The 26433-nt window shown below is 39.4% G+C and overlaps 2 protein-coding genes across 5 annotated transcripts in view; both read left to right on the forward strand.

The window, feature by feature from the left end:
- Positions 1–22044, forward strand: part of ACAP2 (ArfGAP with coiled-coil, ankyrin repeat and PH domains 2) — a 64069-nt gene extending 42025 nt beyond the window's left edge. For 2 of the 4 annotated variants that reach the window (XM_084530171.1, XM_084530172.1), the window contains 14 exons: positions 3029–3080; positions 4471–4571; positions 5758–5863; positions 6279–6487; positions 6709–6778; positions 7726–7820; positions 9273–9460; positions 9790–9894; positions 10269–10361; positions 11647–11834; positions 12182–12291; positions 13320–13430; positions 13673–13734; positions 18601–22044. In XM_084530171.1, coding sequence (XP_084386297.1) covers positions 3029–3080; positions 4471–4571; positions 5758–5863; positions 6279–6487; positions 6709–6778; positions 7726–7820; positions 9273–9460; positions 9790–9894; positions 10269–10361; positions 11647–11834; positions 12182–12291; positions 13320–13430; positions 13673–13734; positions 18601–18704 — 1594 coding nt within the window. In that variant the 3' untranslated portion in view covers positions 18705–22044. The remainder of the gene's footprint in view (positions 1–3028; positions 3081–4470; positions 4572–5757; positions 5864–6278; positions 6488–6708; positions 6779–7725; positions 7821–9272; positions 9461–9789; positions 9895–10268; positions 10362–11646; positions 11835–12181; positions 12292–13319; positions 13431–13672; positions 13735–18600) is intronic. The other 2 variants (XM_084530173.1, XM_084530174.1) reach the window with 1 other exon arrangement.
- An 866-nt stretch (positions 22045–22910) lies between these two features.
- XXYLT1 (xyloside xylosyltransferase 1) overlaps positions 22911–26433 on the forward strand; it is a 38012-nt gene continuing 34489 nt past the window's right edge. Inside the window, exon 1 of the mRNA XM_084530175.1 lies at positions 22911–23328. Within this exon, the coding sequence (XP_084386301.1) occupies positions 22951–23328 (378 nt within the window). The 5' untranslated portion in view covers positions 22911–22950. The remainder of the gene's footprint in view (positions 23329–26433) is intronic.

Here is a 26433-nt window from a genome sequence, read left to right on the forward strand (position 1 = left end):
ATACACCTGCTGCTCAATGCTTTCAAAAGAATTAGTAAGGTTGAGCTGGTTTTAGCTAAAAAGGAATTAAAGCAAAGTTTACGCACTCAAACTTCTGAGCATATGAGATCAGTGTCTTGACTTTTTGTTTCCTTTGTACATTGGTGGGATTTTTCTCACCAACTGCATTGGAAATAGAAATGTAACTTTTAAATGTTGTGCGTTCTTAATTGCTGCTTTATTTGTATGCTTATGGCTGTGAAGAAAATGTTTACTGATTTTTCAAAAGGAAAACGTGGTTCAATTATTATATCAAATTCAAATAAATATTTTTGTTATTACTTCTCTCAGTTCTCAGAAATTTGAAATGCTTTTTAATGAATATTTAACCAACCCTTTTTTAAATTGTTAGTGTAAATGACAGAAAATGTAGTTTCTAAACACAAACAACTGTATATAAGTACTGCTATAAACTCAGTGGGGCAGTGCAAATTACTTTAAGATTTCCCAGTGTGTTTTCTTTCACCATGCTTCTCTCCTGTTTTGACAGAATGTCACATTTAAGGAAACTTTAATAACTTTTAGTATTATACCATGTGTGCTGCCTAAAGATGCATGAACACCAAATCCTAGCACAGGCCATGGCTATAGTATACCCCACAGCAGCACCTCCAGTACCTGTGTTATGGCTCAAAGGTTTCCTGCTTGTTACTGCTGCGAGCTCCAAGTGCTCTGTTTTGTACAGTAAAGTTTATGAACTATTCCAAATTTAGAAAATATCAAGTTTTTGGCCCGAATGAAATTGCTGTGGTGCTGACATTTTGGAAGGAAGGCGCCACTTCATTTTTTTTAAAGAGTACAATAAAGTGTATTAGCTTTATTTTCCATTGAAGTCTACTTCAAAATTGAGAGAGATAAATTATGCTGTGCTCTAAATTATTTATCATGTTCAGTAAAAATTTCTTTAAAAAAAAAAAAAAAAGAAACAAAAGTCAAGAAGTGACACACATACAGCAATGCTTTTTGACAGAACTTGGCAACTTTTCTTAAACAGATTCCATTTCTCTAATGGAAGTGGGGAAAAAAGGGGCCTGGAATATTTTGAAAACTTCTAGACTAGGCTTTAAAGATGACACAAACTTGTAGAATTTGTTGTGCTTGTTTATATCTGGTATGAAAATGGAGCTGATTTTTACTTTAGTAGTTTGCTAAACATTTGGCTTTAGAACAACTGAAGTATGACATTAATGAAGTAAATCACGCTAATCTCAGTTTCAGAGATAAGCTCCATTGCATGTTATCTTGGGCCAGGGCTGCTTTTTTTTTTTTCTCTCCATTGTAACTTAGGCACTGTTTTCATGTTTTTATTTTTTCATGTTCTTATCTTTGGTATTAAGTTTCCGTAAAATACAAACCAAATGCCTGGTTTATTTTCCTTTTCCAGTCTGCTTTTTTTTTTTTTTATTGGGTTCCCTACTTAAATCTTGGCAATTACCCACCTTATCTTGTATTAGAGGCTTAATTACTATATATGTTTTTTAAATAGATGGTAGAAAGGATACCTTTTAAATAGCAGTGACCAAAACTACTGTTGTTAATCAACTGAGTTGTTTTTGCATAATTCTGCTCAATTATTTTAATCCAAAAAGATTACAGCTATTTTGACATAAATCCAGTATTGAAAGAAGACTCTGTTGTTACTTTTAAATGAAATATATCTGCACAACATTTTAAAAGAATACCTGTTAAAAGGTAGAATCTCATCTGTCTACTACGTACTAACTTTCCTAACAAATACTAGGTTTTCTGATTTGAATCTAACTTTTGTAATTTCTTTCCCTTTGTATTTTCTTAACAATGTGCAATGTGTGTGCTTCTTTTCATGGATGGCTTGTGGTGATTGAATAATTATACGGAGCCCTCTTGTTACTAATTTTAGTGACCTGCAGCTTGATATTCACCAGTTTGTACTGCACCATATCTCGTTCTCAGCGGTGTTTTGTGTACTGTTGCCACTCAAACGAATTGGCAGTGCAGGAGAAAAAGCAATTTGCAGTACAAATGGGAAATTTGAGGTAACTGAGCCATTATGTTATGGTAAACAAAGGCTCATGTTCTAAGCTTGAGGAAAATAAATATGTGCCAATCTCACCACAGGACTGAATTACTTTTTGCATTCCTGTATTTTTTGTCAGTTCAAAACGAGTGACTGATGAGCTTCTATTTTGCACATCCCCAGAAAAGCTAGAAGGGGATGGTTGTATTTGCTTTTTTAAACCTTTCTGTGCTCTGATTAAAAGCAGTTGTTCTGGGTCTGAGATGGTCAGAATTTTTCCCAAAAAATGAATGGTTTTTCTGTTCTCTTTCAATTGCATCCTATCTGAACAGGAGTTTGACAAGGGATGATACAGTTCAGAGGATTTTTTCCTCAAGTGTTATCTTCTGGATTTTATAAGATGCCTTAATGTTTTTAATAGTTTCCTATAAACCGAAGGCTTAACTTAAGATCCTACTTAAAAGGTTCCATTGTTGTTTTATGTTTATGTGCATTTTTTTATCTAAAATTTTAAGAAATGCCAGACAGAGAGAAACTTGCATGGAATAGTAACAGTGTAGTTTTTTTCTAATGCTTTGGTAAGTTATTTCTTCTACTGAAAATATTTAAGGAGTGAGTAGTTTGCATAGTTTCTTATTTAAACCATCTGAATTTGTATTATCAAAACACTTAAAATTGTAGCTTGCTGCTAAAATACAGAAGTAAATGTTCTTTGAAATGAAGGTGTTGTGTACGATAGCTTTACTAATGTTGCCATAACACGAATGTATTTGTTTAGGACTTGAATTATTTGAATCCTTGCTTCCTGTTCTGTTTTGTCTCTGCTCTCCTTCTTTCATTAGTCTCATGAAATACTTGTCAAAACTGAGTGGCGTTACTTCTGTGAATTCTTTTTTTTCTTACAGTCTCTAAGTAGACTGTATGCTAGCATATTTCAGTCAATTAAGTGTGAAACCAGTTACATATTGTTTGGATGTCTTTTTATTCTAATAGGCGCTGGTTCTCAATACAAAATAACCAACTTGTGTACCAGAAGAAATTTAAGGTATGTATCAAAATTTGTCTCTAGATAGTTTGGTGTGGGTGATGGTATTTCTGACACGGGGAAGCTAAAACAGTGCTAGCAGGGACGACCTGTATGGTCTTGAACAACCTTTATTTTCAAAATTAATTTCTTTCTTTGTAAAATGAGATTAACACCTGGATTTACAGATTTTCAGACTCTCGCACAGGTATTTGTAATCATATACTTCATTTAATGCATTTTTGTTACCTTGTTACAGAGAAGACTTAACCAAGAGACTTGGAAGTTGTTGGTCCCAAAAGGCTTGTACACACTTGCTGGCAGACTAAATGCTCCGTGCTGTTCTCTGGGCTGTTCTGTTCGAGTCCTTAAGGACTTGCTCTCTCCAGTTACTAGTCTTTCATATCCAATTTTGTTCTTGGAGAGAGAGGAAAATAAAAAGACATAACTGTTTTGTAACACATATTTTTATGGATGCTACATACGTGCATCTAATACTAAACGCATCAGGCAATTCAGCAGTTGATGTCTGTCTGCCTTTTTGCCAGTGGCAAAGTGCAATTGTTATCACTGCTGCTGTATACAGCAGCAAGAGCAGCTCTGCCCAAGCCTAAAACCAGCTTTTTCAATCAACCTTTGGGCCCACGTCCCTTTGATTTACTGTTCTAGAATCAATTTGTTGCCACAAGGCTGTAACTGTCCTTGATGTTTAGAAAAAGAAAAAAAAAAACTAGCAGAGAACTGGGTGCAGAAGAAGAAGAAAAACAAAAAACCTTTATGGTGATTCAGCGTTACCAGATCAGGTTCAGAGCCTGTTATCTGATGCTCTCAGATCAGGAAATGAGATATTTGTTTTTGTGGTTGACAAGGAAACAAATGGTTGAATTTGTGTTAGCACGTTTTAGGCAGTTTGTGTTTATAATTTCCAATTACATTTTGATATGTTTTTATATTACAAAAGGAACCTTTAAAATGCCATTAGCTTAGAATAGATGTCTTCTGATTTGAATCAAACTTTCAAAACCACTGCATCCCAGCTTCTGTATTTGTACCTGGTACTGAGAACAGCTTCTTTTGGTGTAACCTTTCTGATTTCTTTCTAAGTTATGTCCTGAGAAGAGAAACAGTTACCTTTGAGCTCCTTTGAATGTTGTTGTTTAAGGTGTTGATTATTTGGTAATTAGATTGCAGATCAAAAGGCATCATCCAAACTTTCACAAAATATAACCAAGCATGAGAATTGAAGTAAATATTTATTGACAAGTATGTCTAATACCATTTATTAAAAAAAAAAAATCCATGGGAAAAAAATCCGTAAAGCAAGAAAGTAAAATGAAATGAGAAGTAATTTGAGAGTATTAGCAACTGTTTTGTTCATCTGTGATGCCTTTATTTTCTCTTTTTCTCTTAGGATAATCCCACAGTAGTTGTTGAAGATTTGCGGCTTTGTACGGTTAAACACTGTGAAGACATAGAAAGACGTTTCTGTTTTGAGGTGGTTTCTCCAACAAAGTAAGGAGAAGTGGTGCAGCACTTGTTTACTTTAAAAATGAATAAATGAAATTACACTTGGTTGCTGTGAAACACGAGATGAATATGTCTCTTGGGACAAACAGGGCAAATATCTGAACAATTCTGTTCTCTGAAACTTTGGCTAAGAGTAACTGGTGCTGTGAGAAGTATTCCTAGTATTTAGTTTACTTTTGATATTAAAATAAACATGCGTTCTTGTGCTTTATGTATAAATGGCTTGTGGTCATGGAGCTCTTGTGGCTAAGTGGTAGAAAATGTGTAGTTCTACTCCACACAAGTAGCGTGGCTGGTAGTGTAGACAATAGTTCAGTTTCTCTAAATTTCTAATCAAGATAATGAAAAACAAACACAGAATGAGTTGTTGAGTCAGCAACATTAAATTACATTTCAGAATGCACTAAATGAAACTACCAAATACGAATATTTTGGGGTTCTGGCAACACGGTGCATTAGTTGTATTTTGGGTAAGTATGGCAGTTCCTGCTGCAGTCAGGGCAAGATTTTTTTTTTTTCATTTACGGTTTGAGTGTGGTCATATTTAAGTTTTTGATGCTGAGTCAAACTTATTGTAGGTTCTGGTGTATCTATACTTCCCAATCCTTATTTTTCTCCTCTTAGTAGACAGCTGTCCTAATGCTTGCATCCTTGCCTGTGGTTCATTAATATGTATTTTGCTCCTGCTTGCCTATTGTTTTTCAGCCCATAAGTGTTGCAACAGCTGTACACTTCATGATTTGTTTCCTTTGGCTGTTAGTGTCAAAAGTAGTTGTAAGAGAGTTTCAAAATCATTTTATTTTGGTGAATGAACCGTGTTTACCAGGGCTGATAGCTGCATCTTGTGTAGGTAGTCATGGAGGTAAATTGTATGTGAGGATATAAACATGACAAATTTGGAATTAATAAAAAAGGGAATAGCAAGTTAAGCTGTTCTCTGGGTTACTTGAAGAGTCATATATTTTAGTATTACCTATAAATAGTTTTGAGACAATAAATTTGTGGTCAGCTGCATTGTTACATGAAAAGAAATGGATACTAAGCAATGCATACTAAATAGTGCACTTGTGCTGACAGCAAGAGACTTTGACGTGAGTCTGAATTATATTGAACAGTGTGTTTATTGCTGCTTGCTCAGTCTGACTCTGATTGCATATGTGATTCTTCACAGAAGCTGCATGCTTCAGGCTGACTCTGAAAAGCTGCGGCAGGCATGGATTAAGGCAGTTCAGACCAGTATTGCTACAGCATACAGAGAGAAAGGGGATGAATCTGAGGTGAGTTTAAAAATCAAGCATTTCTTTTTGAATTTTGAGAATTAAAAATAGAGAGAACATTTTTTTTTTATGAGAACTAAAAAAAAAATAATCCATTTGCTATCTCTTTCAGTGTAAATGCAATGAAACTTTGTCAGTAATTGTCTGACCTATCTTTCACTCCATCTTTCTAATGGTACTTCGGCCTGTATGTTTTGATGATTTTTTTGTAGCGGGATCAAAATTTATAGGATTATTGGATGCCGTTATACTTAGTTCTATATTTCTTCAAAAAAGGTTAAGAATTTCTTTTCAATTCTGTGGCTTTCTTTGGCTTTAAATGCAGAAGCTTCTCTACGATTCTAGTGCACAGCCAGGATCAGCATTTGTAGGATCTCTTTCTTAAATTTTGTCTTTTATTTTGTTTCTTTTTTAGAAACAGGAAAAGAAACCATCCCCTTCTACTGGAAGCTTAGAAACTGGCAGCGAGACAAAAGAGAAATTGTTAAAGGGAGAAAGTGCTCTACAGCGAGTTCAGTGTATTCCTGGTAATGCTGCCTGCTGTGACTGTGGTTTGGCAGATCCTCGCTGGGCCAGTATCAACCTAGGAATCACGCTTTGTATTGAGTGCTCTGGGATACACAGGTTGGTTGGCTCTTCAGAAGTAAATCTGACTTACACATTGACTTAATTATGATGTGTTGTTGGCCTCTTAAAGTATATATTAAATGAAGATTAGACCCTTTTTGTAAACCCTTTTTGTAAACAGAGTGAAGGTAACTAGTTTTATTTGCATAAACCAATGGTAAAGCTATCCGAGGTAAGACATTGCATGCAGTTACTAGTTTGGTTTTTTTCCTCTTTAGGAGCCTAGGAGTCCACTTCTCAAAAGTAAGATCTTTAACACTGGATTCATGGGAACCTGAACTGCTAAAGGTATGATAATTTTCTGAAATGACAGTTTCTACTTAGATTGTTGTTCTACAGCCATGGCATCAGAATGTTCAGTGTAGGAAAAACTTGCATTTGTAACCGGTGTATGTCTTGTACTTTTGAGTAGAAAATATTTATAGTGGTGTGTGTTTTGTTTGTTTGTTTCTATTGATACATTCTTATGCAGCCTGCAGTATTAGTAGTCATTTTTGATACGAACTTGCAAGCCAGAAAGCCTTACGCTACTTTCAGGTTCACAAATACCCTTTGAATAGTAGTTTAGTTCATACTGGGAGGTGGGAGGAGGGAAGCAAACCAAACCAAACAAAAATACACCCCACATCTTTTCCTGTTCATTTAAATAAAAGCTGAATATTTTACCTGCTATTAGAAGCAAGAAATCTTTGTTGCCATGAGAAAGTCGGTTTTCATGGACTGAGCTCACCTAAAAGTAGTATCTGCAGAATGCTTTGTCTTTGATCATATAGATGTAACTGATTGTGGTTCAGCAAAAATGTACATTAGACCAGTTGGAACAGAAATGAGGAAATCGTGTCTTACCAAATAAGGATTGGGATAAGAATAACAGCAAAGCTGGTGGAAAAGAATGTCTTTGTTGATGAGGCCTGCAAATGTCATTCTAATTGCAGAAAAAAGGATTCTTCAATGACAGATTCATTTTCGTAATCCCCTCTCAGAAGGGAATAATACTTTACAATAATAACTGTATTTTTGTTATCTTATTCTGAATTTGCTCCCTTTATTCACTGATTTTTTCATTGTCATGAAATAAACCCATGCTTATTTTTGGAAGTGGACTTAGAAAACTCAGTGAAAACACTGAGTTTCCCAGCTCAGTGAGTTGGGAAAATAGGCTTAGTGAGGTAAAAACAATTTAATAAGTAGATAAAGCCTTTTGTAACTGTGTTTGAATTTATTTTGCTTCATAGCTTATGTGTGAATTGGGAAATGATGTCATAAATAGAATATATGAAGCAAAGTTGGAGAAAGTGGGAGTGAAGAAGCCACAACCTGGAAGCCAAAGGTAGTAATATACCTAGATTTCATTTGTTCATTATAGTCATAAATGACATTAAATTGAATGATTTGCATCATTATTTAATATAAATGCAAATGATTTTTTTCTTCTTAGTACCTGATCTATTATTTCTTCTTTTGTACCACTTCCTTTCTGGGATATACACCTTCTGTGGCTTTCAAATGCTGCATGATTATCTTTTGGGTCAATGCATTCCTCTAGTGATTAAAGGTTTTTGCTTGTATAAGCTAGCAGTCTGTTCTCACATTGCTTCTGCCTCTTCCCATTCCAGTTTTATCATTCACCTGTCTGCTTCTCTAAAAGGGGCCTGCCTTTCTCCTCACGTGTTTTTGAGTCCACCCGACCTAGGGTCAGGTTAAGTTAAAGTTATCTTAATTTCCATTCTAGCTTCAGCTCTCCAGGCTCTGTAGATTTTGGTTGGTACCATTGCGACGCTTCTCCTCTTGGTTTACCTTGTATATCCCACTGCTTGTTTCACTTGCTGCCATCTATACTTCATTCTTAAGTTTGACTTTTGCTCCCTGATCCCTAATATGCTCTTTTCTTTGTTCCTACATTGCACACAAGCTCTATTTTACAACAACCTTCTAATGACTATACACCTGTCCACTGTTTCTGTTTGATGTTAATTTCTTTGAAGGTAGTTTCCTAACGTTTTGTTCTATTTTAAAGGATCAGTCTTTTAAAACATTTTTATTAGCTTTCTAGTTCTGTGCTGCTTGCTGTCAAACAGTTTCATGCTATAGAAAGCCATGATTTATAAAGTGCTAGCAATTTGGAGACAATGATAGCATTAATACTGTAGGAGATTTGCTAGCTATTACTTCTAGTGGTAACTGTTTTTCAATGATTTCAGTAATAGTACTTTTATAACTGCTTTCTTCATTGTGTCAGAATTGGTGTGTGCCGTATGATGATAACCTTAGGTTTCAAGGAAAAATATCTCAGCATTCATTATGGTAGTTCATCTGGTGGTTGTACCTACCTGGGGCTTTAATTACTGTTCTCTTATGCATTCTTGATGTTCCTTTAACAAATGTTTTTACTGAAGAATTTAAATATATGCTATATTCATTAGTTATTAAGGAATTAGTACTAATAGATAACATGTGGTGAATAATGTTTTTCTTCCACGTACTGCTTTCCTAGAGTCTCTGCCTGAAAGAAAATGGACCTATATGAATATAACACTATTTTAACATTTAATTCTTAACTTTTCATAAGCTGCTTTTGTTTAAGGCTTACGCAAAATTTAATTAAGAATCCAGAGAGAGTGGGACAATATGCCCTTCATCTTTCTGAAAATGTCATGTGTGTCCGATGCGCAGTGCCAGATTGCAGTTTGATTACTGGCTGTAGTATGAAATGGATGTTCTTATAACGTAGGAAAATAATAAAATATGAGCTTACTAACTCCTAACATTTTGTATATGACAGGCAGGAGAAAGAGGCGTACATCAAAGCAAAATATGTGGAAAGAAAGTTTGTAGAAAAGCAGCCTGTAGCAGCTGTATCTCCACTTGAGTCTGGAACAAAAGTTTTGCCTCCAAGTCAGGAAGAGAAAAGGCACAGTGCCCCTGAAAAATCTCTTTTGGCAGGGGAACAAGGTGTGGCATCCCCCAAAGGTATTTACACAGTTCTCTCCTTAGCTATGTTATGCATGTTATCTTTAAAGTAATTCTTTGTATTTTGTATTTTCTGCCTCATGCAGAGAAATCAAATCCTTCTTTTAATGGGTCATATCCTAGTTCAGAAGTACAGGGAAGGAAATTGTTGAGCAATGTGCACTTCTGAGATGGGAAGAGTGTGTGGAGTGGGGGTTCTTACCATTCAGAAACATATTAACCACCTTCTTTCCTCCGTATTTCCATCCTTATTTTTTCCAATAACGTTCTTTCCTGCCCTATCCCTTCCTTACTGCCTGCTTTGTGCTTTGCTAACTTGCATGTCCCAGCGGTTGCTGTAATTAGCGACGAGGCGAGGCGGGAGTCTCTGTTCTGTCCTGATGAACTAGATTCACTCTTCTCCTACTTTGATACCTCTTCAAAACTACGTAGTAGTAAGTACTACAGCTATGGCATGTTCAGTGTTTGCACTAGTGACCCATTGTGTGTTGTGGCCATCTCCCTGCTTTTAATCCATTGTCTCCAGGCTACTGCATTGCTTTGTGTTTTCATGAAATAATTTAAGCTTTTTTACTTATCCTGATCTTCTAACTTTCTAATAATCCTTCACACTATTGTTGTAAATGTTATGGTTGAAGTATGTGACTTCAGATTTTTTTTTTAAATTAATGAATAATTACTGGTCATTGGAGGGGAAAAAAATGAAGATGAATTCAGGACCAAGTATAAGAGCTTGCTTTATTGTCATGTCTGTGAAACGCAGGTAACTTATGGTCTGCATAGTAATTCCCATTTTTCCCCCAAACAGTAAGAAGCAGTGACAGTGGGATCCAGCAGAGTGCTGATGACAGCAGAGAACACCTTGCCTCTACTATATCAGCTAACAGTTTGTATGAACCAGGTGCTCTAGGCTTCGTACTTTAAGATGAAGATTTAATCTTTTTTTTTTTTTTGCTAGCATGTTCATGTCAAAATGATTAGTGCTTGATGATAATGTTCACCTCTCTTCTGTTCTGGTGTTCTGAAACATTTTAACAAGGGTAGTAATTGCCTGAGTGACCTTTTTTCTCCTCCAGACTTGGTATGGAGAATGGCATAGAATCCTCCTAAATAAGTTCAGAGAACTTTTTTAGTCAGATGATATTGAGCCCAAACTTAATTTTTTAGTGGATGAAGCAGTGCTTCATTTTACTATAGAAGTGCCTCCAGAGAAATTTATAATAATTTCATAAATGGTTAAATATCTGGAGAAAGAATTCCTGTTAAGTCACAGACAATAAACATTGCATGTTACTTGAATGTCTTGCTTAATTTTTCAGTTTTCTATTTACATTGAACTGACCATGCCCTCAAACATTACTCCTCTTTACTCAAACTTTATAGAGTGATAAAATTATGTACTATTGTTATTGTCCTGGGCTGACAGATATATGGACTATGGCTTATCAAAATATCCAAAACAATTACAAAGCAAGCTTATTCTAGTACATCACAGTGCTCTGAGGTACGTTTTAAATGCAATAGTTCACAGCTGTGGTTTGTAGGCAAGCAGCATGGGGCTTAGATCCTCTGACTCTGATCCTCTGTAGAAACACTTACGATGCTGTAACTCATGAAAGCTTATATGTAAAAATGTTTTTACTTCCCACACTCCACTCTGTATTACTCTTTTCAAGATGAAAGATTATGCTGTAGTCCAAAGGACTATAGCCCCAGCACGTAACTGGTATGTGACAATAGTGTCTTTTAATGAAAATTCTTAGAACAGGATTAGCCTCATTATATATTCAGGAGTATCAAACTGTTGCAGAAAGATACATTTGTATGACTACATCTCAGCAGGCTATTATTTGTATTCATATCTTCCAGTATGGGAGAAGATGCATTTCTTGGCTAATACCATTTCTTAGAAATGACATGGAGTAGGTAGATTGAAGGATATTCACACACACCAGTAACATGGAGGGAAGGTTTCCTGGGCAGTAATAATTCTGTGAAGTGTCCGTGCTTGAATGCTGGCACAAGCTAAAGGTGTGTGTGGTGACTTCTGGCAAAGTGCAGAGTGTTTCACAAAGTCAGAGCTGACTTATGCCAGAGAAGTTATGTCTTTGGTCAGAATTCTAGGAGGTACCTTACAGAAGCAGGAATTACAGGTAAGCAATGTATATATTTCTTTTTCCTTTCAGAAGGAGACAAGCAAGAGTCTTCTGTGTTCTTTGACTCCAAACAGCTTAGTCCAGGGTTGCAGCTTTATCAAGCTGCTTTTGAGAAGAATCTTCCTGATATGGCAGAAGCATTAGCCCACGGAGCTGAAGTAAACTGGGTCAATATAGAAGAAAACAAAGCAACACCACTCATTCAGGCAGTGCGAGGGGTATGTGGTATACAACATCCTGACTGATGTGGGAGGGGGGGAGGGGAAGGGGAGTAATAAGGATATTTGTGTCACTGCTTCTTCTAAACTGCTTGCTTTGCTCTTGAACGATAATGTCATGCTGAAGATGTCTTTACAAAGTTATCTCAAAGTTGTTTCTGAACTATTGCTGCTTGCTAGTGCTATACATGTAGTGTTTAGCACATGCTAGCAGCGTTTAAACTTGATATGGAGGCAATCTTTTTCGTTCCCTTTACTGCATGACTGAGAAGTGAGATGGCAGGACAGGTTTGGCTCTGATTCTAGAGATCTGATGTTAAATTGTTTGTTTTGCGCTTATTCCACAGGGCTCATTGGTTACTTGTGAATTCTTACTACAGAATGGTGCCAATGTGAACATCAGGGACACAAAAGGAAGAGGACCCCTGCACCATGCCACAGTTCTAGGACACACTGGGTAACTCACTGTTCCAGAATCTGTGAAGGGCTATGTCTACTAACACAAAGCTGCTTCACTTCTCAATATATTCAGGCATTTTAATATATTTCAGGTGATAGAGTTTCTTCTTAAAATTTTGTAACGAGAAAATAACATTTTTGAATGTCTCATCTGCTAGCAAAGCACATGACTATAAACACTTCAGTCCATTTTGGAAAAATGTGCATTTAGTAAAGTTTTGGAATAATATAGACATCTGGTGAAGGCTCATGAGATGTTTCTCGTTCTGTTGAGAAGTATGGTAAGAGAAATAGGGGTGAGTGAGGCAAGACGTTTGTTTCGCCTGACCTGTGTGTTGCTCAGAAAGTATTTCAACTCAAAATGTATCACATCGCATCCTGAATTTTGCAATCATGGCTTTTAACTGAAACTCCATGCCAGCTCAGCTCAAATGAGGACATCATCTGTTGTGTGGTGCCCGTGCTTTTTGCATGCATCAATCCTGAAAAAGTGCAAGTTTACAGCTTGAGAGAGTTTGAGGTGTAAGGTTAGTCAGCATGCCATGTTTATGTAGGTGAAGAAATGTGTGTACACATGCATATATATTATATATGCACATATATAGATGAAAAACAGCAGAGAAAAATCAGATCAGTTTCTACAGAGTAAAACAGGCACCTGTGTCTGAGGATTCTTTACTGTATTGATTTATTCTGATCAGTATTTCTCTTCTGTTGTAGTAAAAAGAATGAAATTTTTTGGTTCTGTGACCTAAGATGATAAAGAAAGGCAGAGGCTTACCTTCTAAAGGGTTCAGCTCCTTGCTATAATAGCATGATTTGACAGTTCAGTTATTCCTCTTTGGAAAGATAGCTAAAAGCTTTGCTTACTTCTGTGTTAACATCTTAATTACTGTAGATGAATAGTGCCATTTTGAAATGTTCAAGAGACTTTTGGTAAATTAAGTCAAATACATTGCATCCAGCTTTATTTGCTTTTTTCTATTATTGTTGTGGAAATTGTTCTTAAATTATTTTTCTAAACAGACAGGTGTGTTTATTCCTAAAACGAGGAGCAAACCAGCATGCCACCGATGAAGATGGGAAAGATCCATTGAGTATAGCTGTAGAAGCTGCAAATGCAGATATTGTAACATTGTAAGTTGTATGTTATGTTTTTTTACTAAGTGTCTTAAGTTTTCATATCATTTCGAGTTAAAAATGTAAGAAGTGTCAAAATTCCTTTATGTAAAAACGTAAAATGTAGGAAGAGCAAAAGAAAATTCAGAGTGCAGTATCCATAGATGACCTCGCTGTTGAAGTTCATAAATGGGACTTTACTTGCAGTTGTCTTCATTGCTTTAAAGGTGACATTATTCTTTTTGTTTCTGAAATCACAGGTTGCGTTTAGCAAGGATGAATGAAGAAATGCGTGAATCAGAAGGACTCTATGGACAGCCAGGTCAATACTCTACTAATAACCATACTGAGATGCAGTATAAAAAGTGTATTCAGGAATTTATCAGTTTACAACTAGATCCTTAGGGTCTGAATAGAATTTAAGATAGCTTCATACACTAATAGTTTTTATAAGCGTTACACACACAGTAAAGCTTCATTATGGTGCGGTTTTGTCAGATTATATAGGGGACCTGAAAGGACAGTGTTTAAAGTACATAGTTATGGTAATTTGATAGTACAACCATTACCAATCTGTTTTGCTGTTTGTTGTATGGTTTTCTCCTACTGACATTCCACTGAAACTCATGTGATGTTAGGATTTACCTGACAGTTAGAGCAGCCTGTTAAGCCAGGTTGCTCAGAGACACTTGAGGAGTTCATGTTATTACAGGATACCATTCTTCTTCTTGTGGAATGGACCTGTTTTTATTATTTTTTTAGGGGAAAAAAAATCCTTCTACACTGTACAAACATGTATCAAATATTGCAAAATAACTCCAGACAAATAGGAAAGCATTATTTCCTCCATTTTTATTTTAAAATATTTTATGTTAAGATATGTAACAGAACAGTTATTCTTAAGTACGTATTTTTGTATGCATAATATCTTACTGTTTGATTTTTAAAAACAAGCATAAAGCACCTGGCAGGCATTTGAGGCAACCAGTACAAGAAAATAAGGTTGTTTAATGAATCTGTGCAACTTACTCTCAGGCAGTCAGTCTCTATTTATACTATGTTCTGATGTGATATTTATGTAAGCCATTTCCTCTATTATGTTTACCTAAGAACCTTATCTAATCTCATGTAAAGATCAATAATGAAGGCACAGTTGATTGTCAGGTTAGTCAAGGTAGGCACAAAAACATTGTCTGCTGGGCAGTAGTGGAAGAAAGACCTTACTTTTAAGGTTGAGTGAGTACTCTTGGCTCGCTCTTATGGAGCATTTGTGTGTTTGTCATTAATTCATAATGACTGTGTGCTTATATCTTTTACCAGTTTGGGGCTGGAATATACTCAAGGGGCAATGTTGAGTCTCCTGTCAGTATCCCAGATTAGTGCTATCACAACCAAATGTATGTATTTCACAAAGTTTCTCCTGAAGAGTAGATGTTCTGCAAATTTATCTGTAAACAAAACCAGGAAAATCAAGTTAAAACCATGAAAGTACTAAAGACACTCAGACATTCACAAGCTCTCTCTAGAGGAGCAGAAAATAATTTAGAGATGAATACTCAATTGTGAGCTTAATGAGGAAGAGTTCTCCACTCTAAATGTAGCAGGTTACATACGTGGAGAGGGGAACCTATTACCTGTTTGGTCATGTTGAATGTGAGGCTGTTTTCTGATATAATGTATACTACTTTACTGACAGCCTGAAGGTAACAAGTATTGAATTATTTTTGAATCTTCTAGTTCTCACTGAAGAGGTAAAAATAAAACTTTCAGTTTAAAATAGTGAAATGGATTTATTTTAAGTGAATTAGGTATTTTGATTCAAAAGCTATGTGCTAAATCATAAATGAATATTCTAGATTGCTTAATTGACATGTCAAAAATTGAAAATTATTATGAAGTAGAAAATGTTTCTATAGTTTGTACAAAAAGCCAAAGTTGATTCCTAAATATTACAAGGCTTACAGTCTAATTCATAAATTCAGGCACTACGTACATGAAAATATGAATGTTTGTTCAAACTGAAGATGGGGTGGAGACTATTCCCTGTTATTATTGTTTAAAAGATTTTTAGATTCTTCAGTTAGGCAGATAAAAAGCAGGTGAGCCTTTTATTGAAAATATCTTGACCTTTCTACCAGTCTGTATTACAGTAGAATCTAGGGACTGCAGCTGATGCATTCTGATCTAGATATTTTACAGACAATTTCCAGCCACTGTAAATGGGCAAGACTGACAGTGGAAAGTAGAGCCACCGCAAGGGGTAGAGCTTACCTAAAATCAAAGCGAGGGTATTGTTAGAATACCTACTGAAACTCAGACCACAAGCTGTACAGCACAGTGTCCCAGCCAGATGATCCTGCTGTATCTTTGAATACAGCAATATTACTTGCTGAGGTCTCTTTAAAAGTTGAAGTAAATATTTGAGTGTTTTAGATGTTAATGCTAGCCTGCTAGAAGGATTGTGTAAATGTGTAAGTGTAAGCACAAAGCCCCTCTGCTGTTAGAATAGAACAGTTAGTTGGAAAGGACCTTCAAAGAGCATTTAGTCCAGCTGTTAGGATGTATAAATACCCTTACTTGGTCATAGACAAGGCAGGTTTTTTCACTGCATAGATGTGTTAAAATACCTGCATTACCCTTATTGTAGAACTCCTCTTTTCCAAAATTATGATTCTAGAAAAAAATGAGGATTTTTAAGACAATTGTGTGTTTGTTGGGAGATATGTGAGGGTAAATATCGATGTAAGAATGTCATCACAGTGAAGCTAACTGCATATTGCTCAGCTTTAGTAATGCAGTTGATAATTACTAATGTAGCTAATAGCGTCAACATCTCTGATTTAAATATACCTGCCTGGTTTGAGCTACTTAGGGAATGTATATATTGCTTTGCAAAGTACAGTTGGTCTTCCAAAATATTCTTAGAATGGGAACTAGCTGAAACTAGCTTGTTCCACAAAATGGTCGTTGCTGGTGGTAGAAGCCATATGCACCATTGTGCTGTTTCTTGTATAATACTTGAGTGCTCATCTTCTGGTGCTACAATATGTCTGCTAACTATTTGATATTAGTACTGCTACTTTTCTCTTCCTATCTTTTCTTGAATGTATGATGTGTGCCTTTTAATTTATTCTGGTGTTAAATGGTAAAGCAGTGTTATAGTATTTTTGTATATAAAATCTGCACTTTAGGGAAAACATTACTTGGAAAGGGAATTTCCAGAATTAAGTTTTAAAGTAAGATTTTAAAATAATTATAAGGTTTACAGTATTAAATATTTTAATGCAGCATAAAGGGGCACTTTATTTTAATCTATTTTTGTATGTAATATTTTTGTTATGTAATAGCCAAAAACAGAGCCACAATGTACCTTGCAAAAGTAGCTTTTGTTTTTTTTCTTTCAATTTTATTTGAAAGAATACAGCAACTTGAACTACAGTACTAGTTCGTGAATGGGACCCATTTCTGTAATAAAAACATAGTTGCTTTGCTTGCATCACACAAGCTTGATTCTCATTTGTTCTCTTCGAACCTGTTCTTTTGATGGATGTTACAAACTCTTCTTTCATTCAGTGCTTATCTTTCAGTGCAAGCGGTTACCAGAAACTTAATGATAAAATGTGTTGTATGCCTGTTTGATATCTAGAACATACTTGAAACTAAACCTGAAAACAAAAGGGAATTCTACTAGACCTAAGTTTTCCTAGTAGAGTAGTGTTGAATTCATTTGTCCTTTAAAGTCTGGGCAGAACTGCGGTTACACTTTCATATAAACCCATGTGCAGTGTTAAGTATTTGTGGAAAGTCAGTTGTCATTCCTGAAAGTGTTTTCAAATGAATGCAATCTCATCTCCAACACTGGAAAAGGATAATGGTTCTAATATTGGAAATGTACATTAAAAAAATGGAAAATCCAAACAGTGTAACTCTTCACTGTAGTACAGTCTATAACATAAAATCCCTTGTAAGTCTTCCCTTTTGAAACTAGTGGTCAAACGATGCTTTTTTTTTCTTCCATAATCCTGTTGGGGGTCGGGTGGGGGAATGTACGTGACGGTAGAGATTTTGGGATGATTCTTCTGTCATATTATTAATCAAGGTATCAGCAGGGAGCAGTAATGCTGGGAACTTATCCCATGCAGTCATCCATGTTGGGAAGACAGCACAATTTGGATGGCTGAACATTTCCTGACTGGACCAAATTTTAATTCCCTTTGAAGTCAATATGGTATGGTTAATGTTTTAAAATTAAGGTTAATTCAAGGCCCAAAATGCTGCAGCAGATTAAAGAAATGTGAAAATCTCCGTTTTAAGATGGTAGAAGAATGACTTGGTAGAAGAATGAGATGGTAGAAGATGGTAGATGGTAGATGAGATGGTAGAAGAATGACTTAAGAAATATTCTATCTGGATTGTGGTTTTCCTGTGTAGATAGAGGAAGGGATGGAGACAGAGCAGATAAAAATTGCTGCCTGCTCTCATTTTGGAATATTTGCACTAGTAGTCAGTTGGTTTTAGACAAAAAGGGTAAAGATAAGCAGCAAACAAAAAGAATTTAAAGAAAATACTTTCTAGGTTTATAAAAGTAATGATATACGTCTGATAATGCATCAAAAATTTATACTTATGTAAGTAATAGACCAAAAATGTTTATGAACAATAATTTCCCTGGTTTACTTAGGATTGCTTTTTTTTTTTTTTATATATATACTCTTGTTTGCTAATTGTTTCTTTCATGGAGAGTTTTTTATGGCTGTTAGACTTCTGACCTCTGTTTCCAAGTAAATCTTTTTTTATGCCATAATTCTAATTTACTGATGAGTCTTGGTTAGCACATCCTTTCCAAAACCAAGTATTTTTTCTCTGATAGCTAATAAACATTTTTATTTTTACGTTGCTTAAAAACGCTTGCACTTTTCCTTTCTAACTCTGAACTTTCCTCTATGTGGCTGCCTTTGAGGTACTATTTCAGGTATAGTTTGGCTTTGTTTAATTTGCTTCTACAGAATGTGCATGTGATTAAACAGTCCCAGTTCACATCAGCATCATTCCATCTGTGTAAGAAGTCTTTACACATTACTATAGATGTTATACAGTAAATGGTAGCATGGTAAGGTGTCTGTGCAATGATGGATGATGTTAATTAACACAAGTGTTTAAAATTGTTTCCCCTTTTTCTTCCTTCTAGGAGATGAAATTTATCAGGACATTTTTCGTGACTTTTCTCAAATGGCATCAAATAATCCAGAGAAGCTAAACCGTTTCCAGCAGTCAGATTCCCAGAAGCCTTAAGTGTCAAGAAGGAAAAGAACCTGCTCCTTCTAGTGCAAGTCGTCTTTAACAGAATGAATTATGTGCATTTTGTTAGATAGTCTGGATAAAACGACCACTCTAATGTAGCTGTAGATCATGGTAGCTGGGGAAATGTGTAAGAGTTTTATGTTCCACAGTACATATACCTCAGCAGCTGAAGAAAACGTTTTAAAGTTAAAGGAATACCTGCTAGCTTGGTGTAGAAATAGGACCAGTTAGCAAGTATGAAGTTCATCTGCAGCTCGTACTTAGCAGAGCGTAGCAGAGCATAGCTGTATGTATTGCAGACTCTGAGTGGCAGGATGACCGGATCCGCTTTGCTAATTAGTATCCTATACTGTCATCGGTCTCACTGCTGCCATAAAGATGTGCCTCTGACAAGAAGGTCTAGGTTGCATTTTCTTGGACTGTTTGGAAGGGAAATCAGGTAATAACTTACAGAATTGTCCTTCCGTTTGTGGGCCTGTAACTTTTCTTGTTCCTACCCTGACTCTGGTTAGAGGTAGGCTGTTAATAACAAGATGTGGTAACTTCTCTTTTGCAAACTCTTTTGCAGCAGAAGTTTTAACACCAGGCTGGCTTTTATACTAGTGGCTGCAGGTCAGTCACGATCAGTATATATCCTGGAGGACCAAATTCTAAGAGTTAGTCAATTTTCTTCTGCACCCCTCTTCTCCCCTGAGCCCCTTCTAAAATGAAGATTGCTGTGAAGGAAGTAACTTTTAAATGAGCACTTGGAACCTTTAATGAAAGAAATAAATGTAATCCTGCTGGACATGATATGGGGTTTGTCAGTATTTTGACACCAAAACTTGAAATTTGAGACATCCAAGTAAAAATGGAAAGCCAAAGGAGTCTGTGTAGAACAGTCACATGACAGCTGTTTGTCACCTTTTCTCTTTGCTGTTCTCACTACTAGCCCTAAGCTGCATATATAAAAATGCATATGTAGTACAGCTACCCTAAATTTAGGTCAATCAATCCTTTATAGCACAGCATGGTAAACATAATCTACAAAGGTGTGGATGTATGTGTGTCTAAACTAAGGCTTGCAGAAGAAAACCTAGGAATTATACTGCACATTTTTGCCAAGTAACAACTGAGAATATTTTCCAGCTTTATTGAGGGCAACAACACAAGTTGCTTTTTTTTGATGAGCTCCACCTGCTGATGTGCATGCACAAATGGTGTCTGTAGATACATGCTTGTGTATCAGGTTATGTGCTACTAAAATAATCACCAGAAGCCACAAACCAGCAGATGCAATTCTTCATATTGTATCTGTCTACCCTATGGACAATTTAAGGAGAACTTTTAAGTTACATACCATCAGTGTGAGTTTTTTATAATCCTATTAGCCCTGGCAGTATGCTAACCTTCTGTTTAAGTGCATTTAGGAACTGGCTTTTCTCCAGGCTGGCTTGTATAAGCAAAATTGGGTAAAGAATTTCTGTAAATTGTGGTAAAAACTGAACTTCCTGGCATGTTAAGTTTTTAAACAATGTATTTTAAATATTTATCATTTTGCAGCAAATGTATAGTAGTGCATTTAATCTGGACAATTCTTGATGTGAAGTTAGTAGCATCTTAGTGTCCAACAGGTCTTTCCAAGAAAAAGAAAAAAAAAGTTTTGTTTAATCTGTGTTCTAATTATGCTAGGAAAAGCAGACTCTGCCCGTTTGAAGAGTGTGTTTAATTGAATAATAAGCAATTTACTAGAAATTACTGCTTACAGATGATTTCATAAGTTTCTTTTAAATAATTGTCTATGAAATGACAATATACTTTGTAATCCATAGTATTTAACAGCAATGGACATTTATTTAGTAGATTTTAGAGAAAGTAAAATTCCCTGTGTACAGATGGGACAATGTAAGATATGGCTATGTATAGTATATAATGTAGACATAGGGTTTTTCAGAAGATTTGTATCCTTTGCCATCTACATGACGGTCGGTGTACAATGTGAATGTTTGGTAATGTACAGCTCCCGAAAGCTTAGTGGCATAATCGCTGTCCTACTCCACGCTGCTGGGAAAACATCCGAGACGCTTAACCAATCTCCACTGGTGTTTTCTTTCCTACTAAAAAAAAAAAAAATCTGACAAATTTTGCAGGACAATTTTCTACCAACAAAAAGTTTTTTCCCTGTAGCTCTGCTGATTCATCTACTGCTTTCCAGCTCTCGTCTGATACTCTGCAGTATCAGGCTGTTTATGCTAAAGGACTAGTAACATACCCAATCCACAAATTGTATGACTTTTCAGGAGATTTGGAGTTTCAGTGATTCAGGGAGCAGGTGTATCAATTCTGATCCTGGAACCTCATTTCCTGATCCTTTTAGGTACACTATGATATCCAGGATAAACTGCATTTTTCAGGCCAGGTGCAATACGTGTCTGGAGATCCTGCTCATCAGCAAAAATTAATATGCCATTAAGTTCCTCAACATGTATCGAGGGTTTAGTCCTGTTGGACACTGGCAGGCTCAGTGCTCCAGGGTCTCTGTACCTTACAGGATTCAGCCCTTGGTAAAACAAAGTCTGATTAACTCCAGTGCTATGGAGATCTGGATTTCCTCAAGTTCTGATTCAAGTGCTGATGTTCTGCACAATAATTTTAGGAAACTTCCATTTCTTTATTGCAGTATGAAGCTGAGTGTAACTCGAGTAGCAGACTGTAAGACTCTGGTATGTGTTAACACCTTGTACCCTGTACCAGATAATGGAAAGCTTCAATTCCAGTTCATGTTTCTCTATATATGAAATGTGTCATCAGTAATCAATGGGGTACAAAGCAGTAGATTCCAAAAACACTTTAAAATCAGCTTTCATGTGGATTTTTTGTAATTTACTATACAGTCCATTAAAAGATTTTCAAGTATTCCTCCTAGACAGAGCTGGATCATGTTCCAAAAGTCTCTTGGAAAGACAGATGTGTAAGATCTCAACGTATATTCTAATGCATCTTAATTTCAGAGGTATAACTTACGTTGCATGTTAAGATGGTATCTGTGGTATCTCCATAGGGATCTGTACTGTTTTGACTGTTCAAAAGGTTTCATGTTTTGTTAATGTTGGTACGATGTATGTAAAACTTCTAAATTATTATACTGAATAGTGCTACTGAATTATATTAGACATTGAAATTCCCGCAAGTTTGGGTGAACACAGTAAATGGTCAAAGTTTCCTTATCAATCAGGACTTAACCCAAAAACTCACTGAAATCTGTGGCCATCTTTCCCCTGATTTCAGAGGCTTTGGATTGTACCCTTCACAGTTCATGTTGTCGCTGTGTTAAAGGATTGTGTTAACATTGTGTTTTTTGTTTTGTTTTTCCATTTCCTATGGTTTTATATTTTACCAGTTTATATACTGAGCTGAACTAGTTTTAGTAAATGCACCCCCATCTTCCTACTGCTGTCAGCAATTCCCCATAAAAAGGAAGCTTCTCCTGTTTTGCAGTATGCCATCCCTACACATCTGAGTTACTGGAATTCTGCTTGGTAGAGCAGAAACTTCAAGTCACTAAAGAAAAAAGCAAGAACTAGAATAAGCACAGGAGTGACTAGATGATGCTCATCTGCAGCCACCTGTTTTAAAATAGGGTTGTTAACTCTGCATCTTAATCACGAGAACCTCCCATGGACCAGTTGATAGAGTTACAAATACTGTGCAAGTACCCAGGAAGCAATGCTTTCCCACTGTCAAAATGACCGAGCTGATTCTTTAATACATTAAAAGCCAGCATTGCAAGCTGCCCTCTGCCCAGTCCCAGGGTGAGATGTAAGTTAGTTTTTGTGTTTATTATTCCTGTTCGTACCGTCCTCCAGCCTGCTGTGCTGCCACAAACACCTTACACCAGGGCCAAGCCCAGAAGGCAGTGCTGGGGCCAGGCTCCGCGTGCTACCTTGGCCCATCCCTTGGTTCTGTGCACTATTTCCTTCCATGGGCAGCGAAATGAGATGATAAAGGAGGAGGACATCCCCCTCGCCTTCCTGTGAAGAATCCAAGTGCTGTTTTCCTAGAAATCACTGAGAAATCACTGCTCCTGCGCCTGCTCTGTGTGAAACGAGCCATAATTTCCGTGTCGCTGTCCTTGCTTCGAGCACCCAGCAGCCGCGCTCCCCCTCGGCCGTGCCCCTGCTCCGTGCCGTGTGCGGGCGGGGCGGGGCCGCGCCTCAGCATGGCGGCGGGCGGCGGGTAGGGCAGGAGCGGGGCCGCCATGGCCGTGGGGCGGGCGGGCTGGGCCCGCTCTCAGCCCTGCGCCCTGGCGCTGGCGGCCGCCCTGGCCGTGTGCGCCTTCTACTACCTGGGCGGCGGCGGCGAGACCTTCTCCACCGCCACCCGGCGGCTCCGAGCCACCCCGGCCAGCCCGGCTCGGCGCGGCCGAGCCCTGCACCTCCTGGTGCTGTTCACCAAGGCGGAGCGCGGCCCCTCGCTGCGGGACAAGGCCCGCGCCGCGCTGCGCTCCCTGCTGCGCCACGGCCGCCTGGGCCGCGGGGACGCGCTGCGCCTGCACCTCGTCACCGACCGCAACAGCAGGGACATCGCCGAGGGGCTGCTGCGGGACGAGCTCGGCCGCGCCGCCTTCCCGCACCAGGTGAGGCGGCCCCGGGGGCTGTGAGGGTTTGGGGGAGCCTCGGGGAAGGCACACGGAGCCCCCCCTGAAGGCAGCCGGTGCGAAGCTGGCTCCCGTCAAACAGGGAGCTGGTGAGCGGAGGGGGCACCGAGCTGTGAGATGCCAAGTAGGGACCCTCCTGTCCTGAGGTGTTTCTTACTCAGAAGTTTTCTAATTCTGCCATAGCTTTTTGTTTCTCGTTTTTCAGATGTTTCATGTTAGCCAAACTCCACCAGAACAGCCTGAGGTGTAACCTGCACGTTGTTCACACACAGCACTTGTTGGCAAATAATCCCATCTCTCTTCTTAACCCGTTGTACTAGCACTAGCACTGCTGTGTCACCCATAGCAGATACGCTGCGCCTTGCCGAGCCGTCCCCAGCTGTCTGGATGTGGCAGGTAACAGCTTTGGAAACCTTCCCCTGCTGCAGCCCTGAGAACTGGCGTTGTGTATGGCTCTGCGGTCTGCAGTGCCCCGTGGCGGTGCCAGCAGACAGCTGTGGGGCTGCCATTCTGCCCCAGAGCTGGAGTTGAGCTGGCATTAGGTGTGCAGCGCACAGCTTGGTTCAGGTCTGTGGCATCGTGTCCCTCAGAGAGGTTCAGCTGCTGGGCCATGACAGCACGTGGATCCCTCACGGACGCCCCTGTGGGTGTGCAGCTGCCTTACTGCTCTCTGCTCGTGTCTGAAGCCAAATTCCTCTGCGGGCAGCCTGTCCAGCACTGCTGCTCCGGGAGGGTACGGCCTTGTGGGGCTTACCAGTTAGTGTTGTGTGAGGTGGGAGCGTTCTGTGGGGTGAGCCTCTGCGTGCATCAGGTGGCTGCAGACTTGCACCGAGCCATGGCTCAGCTCCAGAAGTAGTTCTTGCAGTCGAGCTGGGCTGTCTTGGGTGGGATCAAGCAGCGTTGTCCGGAGAGTTCAGGTGACATCTCACGAGGGTCTGCTACAGCAGGAGCTCCTTCCCTTTCCTGGAAGGCGTGATGCCTCCTGGAGATGTTTGGTTTGGTTTGTTGGCCTGGGGCTGGCAGCAGACTTCACATCTCTGCAGTTACGTGGTTTTTAGGCAGACAGTTGGTAATATACAGGCTTCTGTACTAGTTCTTAGTCTTGCCTGTGATGTCGTGACATTTCTGGTGTGCTTAACAGGTGACAGTGCCTCTTTTTTCTTGCTGGAGCCTCTCCCTTTCCTCGTTGTTAGCAGAAGACATCAGCATAACCTGGACCTTTTGTGCTGCTAAAGTTTTGAGGAAGGTTCACCTTCAGCCTGTTCATCTGGTTGCTTCAGCAGTCACCAGTCTCTGTCCTGAGACCTCTCCTCCTGGCTTCTATTGGCATCCCCAGAATGCTCTCCTCGTTCTTGCCCTGTTCTCCTGGAGCAGGCCCAGAGCTGAGGCTTGACAAAGCGCTTGGAAGGCCGCTGAAGCTGCTGAGGCAGGATTGATAAACCCTGAACTTTACTTTTTCTTCATGAGAGGAGGATTTAGGCTGTGTTTTTGGAGCTGTCCTTGCCCTCCCCTCCCAGCAGAGCTGGGATCAGGCAGAACCTCTGACAGAGTGGAGCCCAGGCACCACAAAATCTGGATCCTGATCCTTGGGGAAGGCAGCGGGCCAGCTCTCATCTCCCCCACAGCATGTGTGCGGGCTCAGGTACTTCCAAAGCCTTCTGGAGAATGCGGCAGCCGGCTGCAGCTTCGCAGGCAGCGTGCAGATAGTGAGCAGCAGTGCTTCGGGGTGGGCAGACCCAAGCTGCGGGACAGTCATCACAGTGGTGTCACCAGCCCTGCGTGTCTGAGCCCGTGGACACCTCCCAGAAGTGCAACTGGGCTGGGAGCGCAGCGTGCGGGCGGCAGATGGAGCTGGTGCTCCGCGCTGCGCCGCCTGCATGGGGCTGTGGGACGTGGATGCAGCAGGGAGCAGCCTGCCCCGGCTTTTTGGCAGGGCCTGGCTATCTATTTGAGATAGCATGGCTTTAGAGACTGCTGGCTCAAGTGCTGCCTTTTAGGAAGCCTGAGTGTGGTTTCTACAAGTCAGTGCTCCTCACCCGGGCAGGTCAGCCCTACTTTTACATCTCAGTCCCTTTCTGTGAGATGTAGTTACCTGCCTGCCCCAGGGAGGTGCTTTGGGAACCGCACTGGGGTCACGGGTGAAGGCTGAGCTCTCCTTGTCCTCTGCAGGGCTGGTGCTGTCACGAGCTGGGCTGCTGTGCCCCTGCACCTACAGGATCTGTGCAGAGGCACCTGGCACGAGACGGAGGGACAGTCAGAGAGAAAGTGTGGTGGCCTTTTAGTGAGCCAATTGAAAGGGTCTTTTCTCAGCGTGAGATGTGTTTGTGAAGCAAGTTGCACAGGAAACCCGTGGAACTTACTTTTTTTAATGTCCTCAGCAAACTTGGTCAGATTTAGCCACGGGGATTTACTGAAAGCTGCTACGCAAATAAATAACCAAGTACAAAATTAGCAGCAGATAAACAAGCTGTGCTACAGTCAGTGCTGGGGAGAGGAGAAGCCTCCGCAGTACTGGTGAGGACAGCAGTCCTGTGGTTGCAGGAGGATTTGTCGTGTCAGGAGCTTGCGTTGCAGAAGTGCTTACCCAAAGGATGGGCAGCAGAAACACATTTTCCTCTGTTTACTTTGGAAGGCGAGGGAGGACAGATGATACCGTGTCTGGAGCTTCAGCAGTGTTTTTCCCCTGATTTTTGTCCACCGGTGCTTGGCACCCCTCTGCTCGTTCCAGAACTGACTGGAGTTGGTTTGAATTCTCTTTTTTTTTTTTTCCCCTGCTCTGCTGTTCATCATCTCCAGACCTGGGAGGTGATTTAAGCCTGGGCACTTCTCAGAGGGAGACCTGCTCCCACCGGTGCCGTGGCAGGGCAGGGATCTCCCAGGGGGGGCTCCCTGGGTTGATTCTCTGGGCTGGGGCTTGGCTCTGTGTGCCTGGGCAGCAGCGTTCAGCTGTGTTTCAGCACCCAGCAGCAGTGCTGCAAATCTCCTTGCTGCAATTGTGTGATCCTGTGCTAACGGTGAGGGCAGAGCTGGCCGTGCACAGCCCCTGGGGCACAGCATCCTCCTGCGCTTCGGGGAGCTGGGCTG

Source organism: Aythya ferina (assembly GCF_964211825.1).
Source record: "Aythya ferina genome assembly, chromosome: 9".
Lineage (NCBI taxonomy): Eukaryota > Metazoa > Chordata > Aves > Anseriformes > Anatidae > Aythya > Aythya ferina.